This window comes from Humulus lupulus, chromosome 1 (assembly GCF_963169125.1).
Source record: "Humulus lupulus chromosome 1, drHumLupu1.1, whole genome shotgun sequence".
Taxonomy (NCBI): domain Eukaryota; kingdom Viridiplantae; phylum Streptophyta; class Magnoliopsida; order Rosales; family Cannabaceae; genus Humulus; species Humulus lupulus.
Window position 1 is genome coordinate 243,336,265 of NC_084793.1, and position 9,953 is coordinate 243,346,217.

Consider the following 9,953-nt stretch of genomic DNA (forward strand, 5'->3'; position numbering starts at 1 on the left):
CATTGAATTGCATCATCTCTTCCTGGGAAACCCCCATAGCTTCCTAGAGTTGCTCGACCTCTGGAGTCGTCTCCTTGAGAAAGACCATGGGCTCAGTGTCAGGGTTCTTAGGTGTAGGACCTTCTGATCTAACAGGTTCTTTTATGTACCGGGCTTTTTGGGACCCATATTGGTAGGATAGTAGTGTGTTTCTTCTATTCAGGTCTTAATGAAAGCACCAAAAATGTTGACCACAATTTCAGCCAATGATGAGTAGACTTCAAAAATGACAGTAAACCTTGAATAGAAAATGAATGACACAAATAGTTTTATAGTGGTTTAGCCCCAATTTGTTGGTAATAGCCTAATCCACCTGGAGTTATGATATATGTAGCCTACACATAAGATCAGATGAACCTGAGTCAACTGAGTTCTCAAGTGTAAGTAGAAAAGTACGGTGTTTCTCTCTCTAAATTCTCAGAAAATCTCCCAGAATGCCCCAAGTAATGGTCCCAAAGTCTCAAAACTAGAGAGTCTTTCTAGTCTCCAAAAGCCCCCCCCCCCCCCCCCCCTCAATGATGCCATGAGCTCTTTATTTATAGGCTCATGGATCACACATGAAAAATATCCTGTTATGACAAAGTCCTTGGTTGTTTCAACCAACGTTAATTAATAAAATAATAAACAAATTCACATTACAACAATATAGCTATTACTTCGGGATTTTTGAGAGTTTCAAGCGGTAGTTGCGAGCTATTGAGGTTGAAGTTGTTACTGAGGTTCTATAAAGAAATCACTAGGCAGTTAACTCCTGAAATTTTGACACATCCGGTCGGCTACACCCTCAATTTGACATAATTGGTTGGATGAAACCCATTTATGAGATGACTGGTTGGAAGAACTCCATTCCTGAGATGACTAGTTGGCCAAACCATGCGTCTAACCGGGTGAGACTTCTTCCTGACCAGACAAAAGTATTCTCCAATCGGGTAGATCATTTTCTGCCACCTGTCACCTCTGATTGCCACATTATCAAAATGAAATTTTAGGGATAACACCAAGGACCCTCCCCATACACGCTAAAGACGAGAAAATATCACCTCACCACATCGTAAGTACTTGCTATAAGTGTTATTTATATTTTCATGCTTTTAAATTTTGTAGTTTTGTAATTGTAGTTTAGAAAAATGCCTTCTATTATTAGAACTACTAAGAAACATTTACTCAAGGAGATTCGTGTGATACCTAAGGTTCAACTTGATGAGGAACACGACGATTGGAGGATTGCTGTACTGAAAACGACAGCGGTAGTTTGCAATCTTATCCAAGGATTGATTAACAAAATAGGGGTATTGTTGTGGCCCATTTAGCAATACTGGGTGCTAAGGGAATCATTGACTATAGATCTCGAGGCTCTCCTTCAGTTAGCCATGGCATGGCATGATGTCGCTCAGGACGACCTCAATTTTGATACTATTCCGTATACTATCTATGATCTCATAGATAATTATGAATTCCACCGATTGGAGGCGGTCATGGTTAAAAATGACGAGTGAGGGATGGAGGAACGCTTTGAGACGGTGCATGACATGGAAGAGGAGATGGCGCGTCAGGAAGTAATACATGCCATACCAAAAGTGCGCGCCAAAATGAGGGCTTTGGCTAGCGCTCCTGAATACTTCCATATTCTAGAAAATGTCTTCGATTACAGTTCAGGGGATGAGTCCACGATTGAGGACTAGAGTCCATCTCACATTTTCCTTCAATAAATGTTAACTAATAAAATGGGAATTTTCTTAAGAACCCTTAAGAACTCGTGGATTTTCTTATGGTTATTTAAACACTTTATGGGATGTTTGAATTTTTGGAATAATTTTGAACAAATTATGAATATTATGGTTTAATATTTCTCTCTTGCAAATTCTATTTGGTGTGGATATGGAATGTATGACAACTTTCGTGAATTTCTATAAGTAACCAATTCATTATGTGATTTATCCTCTCTCATGATTTTCTTTTGGTGCCTTAGAATTTCATAATGTCAACGAGAGGGAGAGGAGCAAGAAGAGGCAGGGGAAAAAGGGAGAGGTCGAGGAAGAGGTGCCTCTGCAAGTCCTAACGCTGCAGAAATTCCTGATCTAGGAATGCTACCAGCCCAACCAGTAGTCCCAGCTGCACCGATCGTGGATTTGGCTGCAGAAATAGCGAGGTTAAGGGAGCAACTGAGACAGAGGGATGAGGAGTTGGCTCAAGCTAGGCAAGTACCCCATGTGCCCCAAGTACCAGTGGCATAACCTGGGCCTCCAGTACCACCACCTACACCACTGCCTATGGCTTATGGATTTGAGCTAGTCTATGAGCGCTTTAGGAAGCAAGCCCCACATAGTTTCAAGGGGAAAGTTGACCCTATGGGGGCAAAGGATTGGTTGAAATTGGTAGAAGCCATCTTTGATCACATGGAGTTGAACAATCATCAGAGGATTTCATGTGCAACCCACCTACTCAAGTTGGATGCAAGAATATGGTGGGATGTGGTAAAGCACACTCGTGACTTGAATACTATGACCTGGGCAGACTTTGTTCAGGAATTTGGCAAGAAGTACTATAGTACAACTGTGTTGGAAACTAGGGGGGACGAATTCGTGACTTTGGTTCAAGGGAACCTTTCTGTTACCGACTATGAACAAAAGTTTGATAGGTTGGCTAGGTTTGCACATGAGATAGTACCAACCGAAGCCATGTGGGTCCAAAGGTTTATGAGAGGATTTAAGCCAATGATTGCTAGAGATCTCAAGATGACCAATGCTAAGGTGGTCAGCTATGCCAAGATGTTGGATAAGGCACTTGAAGCAAAATACTTGGAGGACCGTATATGGAAGGACAGTGCTGCAAGAAGGGAGGCCTAGACCCCCGACCACAAATAACAACAATCATAACCACCACAACAACCGTAACAGTCATAACAATGATCGTAACTGCAGAAATCACTAGAACAATAAAGTTGAGCATCCCAACTGCCCTAAATGCTCGCGATGACACTTGGGAGGATGTCAGGCTAGCATCAACAAATGTTACAAGTGCGGTTAGGTAGGCCATCTGAAGAAGGATTGCCCATAGTGGAAAGCAAGGCAAGGCAGTAATAACAACCTAGTGTCAGCGAGGGTTTTTGCATTGTCCCAAAAAGAAGCAGCCAACAGTAACACCATGGTCACATGTCTACTCCCTATTTCTGGTATGATATGTAGAGTCCTTACTGATTCTGGAGCGACTCACTCTTATGTTGTTATGAATGTAATTGATAAACTAGGTATGCCTTGTAAAATGTTTGAGCATAGTTTTAGTACAATGTTGCCATCAGGAGACATGATGTCATCTACTAGGTGGTTACAGTCAGCTTCTATAATAGTTGAGGGCAGAGAATGCCCAGTAGACCTCATAGAGTTAGACATACTAGACTATGATGCCATACTTGGCATGGATTGGTTATCCAAATATGGAGCTGCGATAGACTGTTGGCAAAAGACCGTGGAGTTTAGACTAGAGGAAGGAGGAATTTTTTCCTTTAAGGGAGAAGTGGCGGGTTTTCGTACACCCATTATATCATAATATGATGCAACATGGTTGTTTGGCATATTTGGCCAATGTGGTGGATAAATCTAGGAGATAGAGTTGAAACTAGAGGATGTCTACATTGTTTGTGAGTTTCCAGAAGTGTTTCTCGAAGAATTAGCACGTTTACCCCCAGACAAAGAAATCAAATTTGTGATCAAACTTGCACCTGAAACAACACCTATATCTAAAGCACCCTACCAAATGGCACCTGTAGAGTTTAAGGAACTCAAGACCCACCTACAGGAATTGTTGGATAAGGGATTCATAAGACTTATTAATTCGCCATGGGGGGCACCGATCCTATTCGTGAAAAAGAAGGATGGAAGCATGAGAATGTGCATCGATTACTAAGAACTCAATAAGGTCACCATTAAGAACAAATATCCTTTGCCTAGGATAGATGACCTTTTTTATCAACTGCATGGGGCAACAGTGTTCTCAAAGATTGATATGCAATCCGGGTTATATCAGTTGAAAGTGAAGGAAGAAGACATTCCTAAAACAATGTTCAAAAATCACTACAGACATTATGAGTTCCTAGTGATGTCTTTTGGACTCACCAATGCCCCAACGGCATTCATGGACATGATGAACATAGTATTAAGGACTACTTGGATAAATTTGTAGTAGTGTTTATAGATGACATCCTTATCTACTCAAAGACTAAGGAAGAGCATGAGGAGCATTTGAGGTTGACACAAAATAGACTACGAGAGCATTGATTGTGTGCTAAGTTCTCTAAGTGTGAGTTTTGGTTGGAACAAGTGACTTTCCTAGGGCATATAGTGTCCAAGAATGGAATAGCAGTGGATTCGAAAAAGATCGAGGCCATTAGAGACTGGCCCTAAGCAAAGAATGCCTAAGAAGTTCGAAGCTTTCTAGGGTTAGCGAATTATTACCAGAAGTTTGTCGAGGGTTTTTCAAAGATTGCCACACCCTTGACCAACTTGACTCGCAAACACCATAAGTTCACATGGACCAAGAAATGTGAATAAAGCTTTAAGACTATCAAGGATAAGTTGATCTCTGCACCTTTCTTTTGTGTTCTCACAAAGGGCGGGAAATTTGTGGTGTATTGCGATGCATCAAAGAACAATTTAGGTTGTGTGTTGATGCATAATGGAAATGTGGTAGCTTATGCTTCAAAGAAACTCAAGGACTATGAGCAACGATATCCCACCCATGATCTTCAGTTAGCAGTATTGGTGTTCGCATTGAAAATATGGAGACATCACCTTTATGGGGATAAGGGTGAAATTTACACCGATCACAAAAGTCTGGAATATTTCTTCACTCAGAAATAGCTGAATATAAGACAACGGAGGTGGTTAGAGTTAGTGAAAGACCATGATTGCGAAATTCTATACCACCTGGGCAAGGCCAATGTGGTTGCCGATGCATTAAGTAGGCGAGGACATGGGAGTGTCTCGGCTCTAAGCACGATTGAGATGTCTCTGTAGAAAGAGATTATAAATGCCGGTGTTGAGTTCATGATAGGAGGCCTAGCAAACCTCACTCTACAATCCTCCCTATTGGAACAGAATAGAGAAGGGCAGAAAGTGGATAAATCTCTAATGAAGCAAGAGGCTTTGGTAGAGAATAGTGGTAGCAGTGACTTCACGATGTCTAACGGTGCATTGTTGCAATATAAGGATAGAATCTGTGTGCCTAACAATGATGAGATTAAGGAATGTATTACGAAGGAGGCGCATACAACATCCTATTCCTTACATCCATGGTCGACAAAGATGTACCAAGACCTTAAGGCAATGTATTGGTGGCCTGGAATGAATGAAGAAGGATGTTGCTAAGTTTGTTGCCAGATGTTTGACATGTCAGCAAGTCAAAGCAGAACACCAAAGGCCAGCAGGGCTACTTCAACCGCTTTATGTTCTAGAATGGAAGTGGGAAGACATTGCGATGGATTTTGTGGTAGGGTTACCTAGGACCACAAAACAACATGATTTTGATTGGGTAATATTGGATAGGCTCACTAATTCCGTCCATTTTTTACCAGTTAAGACCACCTACTCGGCGGACCAATATGCAGAGTTGTATGTGATTGAGATAGTGAGACTTCATGGGGTTCCAAAGTAAATTATTTATGATTGACGGTCAGTATTCACGCCAAAATTTTGGAAGGGGTTAGAGAAAGCCATGGGTACATGGTTAAAGTTCAGTACTGATTTTCATCCCCAAACCTATGGGCAGTCTGAGAGGACTATACAGATTCTAGAGGACATGTTGAGATGTTGTGCATTGAACTTTTCAGAATCTTGGAGTCGATATCTACCCATGATGGAGTTATCCTATAACAATAGCTATCAGTCCACTATTGGGATGACTCCTTATGAGATGTTTTATGGGCACAAGTGTAGATCTCCCTTGCACTTGGATGAGGTTGGGGAGAAGCAAATATTAGGCCCCAAGGCAGTTAGGGAAGCCAGCGAGGCGGTCGAGAAAATTTGCTAAAGGATGCTTACCACTCAAAGTAGGCATAAGAGTTATGCAGACCTTAAGAGAAGGGACATCGAGTTTTCAGTGGGCGAGTTTGTGTTCTTGAGAGTCTTGCCAATGAAAGGTGTTATGTGTTTTGGGAAGAAAGGGAAGTTGAGCCCAAAATTTATAGATCCATTTGAGATTTTGGACAGAGTAGGGCAAGTTGCGTACCTTTTAGCACTGCCCCCAACACTAGCTAAAATACATAACGTCTTTCACATCTCGATGTTGCATAAGTACATGTGAGATCCCTCTCATGTTCTGAGTTATGAGTCAATACAATTGAAGCATGTCCTGAGTTACGATGAACAGCCAGAGTGTGTTATCGAAAAGGGAATCAAGGAATTGAAATCCAAAAGGATATATTTAGTTAAGGTCCTATGGAAGAATAGCACGAAAAGATAAGCAACATGGGAGCTGGAGGAAGACATGATAGAAAGATACCCTGAGTTATTTGGTAAGAAAGAATTTCGGGACGAAATTCCTTTTAAGGAGGGTATATCGTAGCGCACCAAAAGAGCAATATTGTATTTATTTATTTAAATTAAGAAATGGCTATTTGTATGATTTATATTTGTTTGATTTATTGTTAATTTTAGGATTTTATTTACTTGGTTGAGTGTTATTTAATTGGAATGATTATCATTTGAATTACTTAAAAATTATTTGAAATCCTTTCTTTCCTTTTTGGGTGTTGTTTTTTCGTGTGTGTGTGTGTATGGTATCTTGGTGTGTACTTGGCTATGGGCTATAGTGAAGAGCAAGACATCTAGTTAAAATTTGAGAAGTTTTCCATTTGTTGTGTGAAAAAGGAATAAGGAAAATGGCTCTTTCATTTATGAAAGGATATGAAAATTTATGAGGTTGAGTGATCTTGTGTGAGTGTGTGTCACGGCCAGCCAAGGAAAAGGTATTTAGTTTTTTTTTTTCTTTATTTCTTGATAGGAAAATGAACTTAATTGCTAAAAATGAGGAATTGACAGTCAATCAAACACAATTTTGGGATCAAGAGCACTAGGGTTCGGCTAGGGTGTGCATGAGAATACGTTTCCTTGTCTTTCCTCTCCCACATTTCTTTTTATTTCTCTCGTCACCTTGGAGGCCGCCCAACACCATAGAGAGAACTTGTATCTCCCTACGTTCTTTCCATTAACACAAGGGGTGTTAGGGTTCATGAGTTCCAAAGAGACACCATACTTTTCCATTATCTCAATCTCTTCTTCTATATTCTAAGTCAAGAATATTTTTGGGGGTTATTTGAACTAGGATCTTTGTGGTGGTTCTAGCAAGAGGTTCACGAGTTTTTCCCTTATAGTGAAGTCGAGCACTGAGCCAAAAGGGTTAGGCTCTCAAAATTGGAAGAGGTATAATTGTAGATGTTGTTTTCTTATTTCTTTCCTTCTCCTCACTTTTCCTTCCAAGATTTCTAATGTAACGTCCCAAATTACCTATTAAGGCTTAGGGCCTTGATTAGGGGGCCATGATGGCAATATATGGAATTATATGCTTATATGATATATTTGTGTATGATTACGTGATTATGTTAGTTATATGATAATATAACTAGTTATGCATGTTTAGGAGCATTAAATATGCATGGGGGCCCGTTTCTTATTAGAATGACAATTTTCGTAATTTGGCCTGTTATGGGCGTAATTGTATATATGTGATATATGTGAGTGACCACATTATTATGTGGGTTTATTTGGGTTACTCGGCACGGGACTATCCTAGGGAGCAAGTTAGTCAGAAAGTCACAACGGGACCTAATACCCGACTCGGGGCAAGCTAAGGGGTATTTTAGGCTTTTAGCTCAGTATCATGTTATCACGAAACAGGAGTGAATAATTGAGGATATATTTGGAGTTAGAGAGAATATGAGGGAATACCTGGGATTTTGACCATTATGCACTCGGGGACATTTTTGGAACCCCGAGCCTCGGGATTAGCTGAAGTAATTTAAGCCTTAAGAAAAAAAAACACAAACACTCAAAAGCCTTAGCCTTCTCTCTCACTCTCAACCGAATCTCTCTCTCTCCCTCATACTCTTACATTTTCTAAGAGGATTTCTTGAGAATTGTGGGCTGAAATCTTGTGAATTGAAGGCCTAAACTTAGGGGATTGGATTTGTTGCAACTAGAGAAATTAACTTCCAGTTGAGGTAAGCCTTAGATATTTTTTTCCATTGAAATTCTATTTAGTTTGGTTGTTCTTGAGGTGTTCTTGAGCTTTGTAGCTCAAGTGTTGAATTGGGAGTTTTGATGAGTTTTTAATCAAGTTTTAGGTTGGGTTTTGCTACTGATATTAAGCTGAAAGGATTTAATTGTTGTTCTAGGAATGATTTGGGTAGGTTTTGGCTGGAGGAAAATAGAGGAAATATGAGTTCGCAGGGTCAGATCGCGACCCTGTTCTTGGGGCGCTGTGCCCAAACTGAATCCAGGGCCCTTGGGGGCTTCTGTCTGGGAGGCACGCTGCGACCCTCGGGGGCAGGTCGCGGCCCGTGTCCTATTCCCAAGAGAAGGGAGCCTCTAACTTGAGGGCCGCGTCGCGATCCTCAAGGGCAGGTTGCGGCCCGCCTGGGCTACTTTGGTCACTGTGGGTTTTAATAGACGGAAATTTATTCCTGAGGGCTTGAGATCAATTCTACTACCCGATTTAGTAGAATTCGAGGTCCTGGAGGCTAGGAATCAATCCAAAAGCCTTTATTTTCTCATTAATGATGGAATCCTATATTATGGTTGTGACTAGGTTATCACTAGGGGACTCAAAACCAGGATCGTGCTCTAGGGTCGTTCTTATTTTATGTTATACTCGAACCTGAGGTAAGAAAAATGCACCCAATATGTGATATATGTGATTAGGGCTTGGCCCGACTATTAATTATAATTATGAATAGGGCTCGGGCCTCTGAGAATGAACATGTTTAAGTTATCGTTTTACTTATTGATTAAACATACTTGAATATTCTTTACCTGATTAAGTGTTATATGACTGTTTGCGTAGCTATGGCTTAGCCCCGTTAAGGAGCATGGTTATTACTACGTTTGCAATTACTTGATGATGTTATATGGTTAATATTAATGCATACCTGTATTGTCTAGAGTATGCTTATATATATTTGTTTTTGTATTTGTATCCAAATACCTGGTTCAGGGCTTGACTTATTAGTCAAGGATGACAATAGCGCGCTGCGCGCTGATCGAAAGGCTTAGGCCTAAATCAGCAATGTACTACTATGTTGGCCGACCCAATGGTCATTGGAAAACAAAAGTGTTTAGCTTGCTCTAAGGCTAGTTACCCAGAGCTTAGGGTGAGGGCCCCAGGTGACTCTATGGTCTTATAGCTAGGGCATAGGGCCACGGGGTTGACTCTATGGTCAAATATTTAGGGCAATGGCCTGAATGGTCATGGGTGTTATGTGGTGCAGGTAAGGGAAAATGAAAGCTTGACCAACCATGAGTTGGAGAGCTTCGGTGGTGGCATGTACATATGCGGCTGCTCGTCCACCATGGCCGAGGATATCTCAAAGGAACTAGGGTTGTATGTAATGACCCAACTATTTCTAAGACCTTGGACCATTAAAACTACTAGACATAGCTACTATTATTGTGATACAAACATAGGAAATAACATAACTTTATTGAAAACTCAAAATAAATATTGTATCAACAACATAAAAGTATAAAATAAAATGTGTATGGTATGGGATTCCATTGTTTATAAAACATAAAACATAAACTTTGATTCAATTGTTTAAAAACTAAGTACGGAATTACAAAAGAACATAATTCAAAAGACTAAATAACGTCATCCTCAATCGACACGCAGTCCATTCATCCTCAACACACAAGCCAAGCTGCCAA

General features: G+C 40.5%; 1 protein-coding gene across 1 annotated transcript; it reads left to right on the forward strand.

Annotated features, from left to right (window-relative positions):
• Window positions 1-2,309: 2,309 nt before the first annotated feature.
• On the forward strand, window positions 2,310-2,885 carry LOC133831855 (uncharacterized). The gene has a single exon (XM_062262265.1). The coding sequence runs from the start codon at window positions 2,310-2,312 to the stop codon at window positions 2,883-2,885; it is 576 nt and encodes a 191-aa protein (XP_062118249.1).
• Window positions 2,886-9,953: the final 7,068 nt, after the last annotated feature.

Excerpts from the sequence above, each read along its gene's own strand:
- LOC133831855 (XM_062262265.1), top strand. The coding sequence starts at position 2,310 with ATGGCTTATGGATTTGAGCTAGTCTATGAGCGCTTTAGGAAGCAAGCC.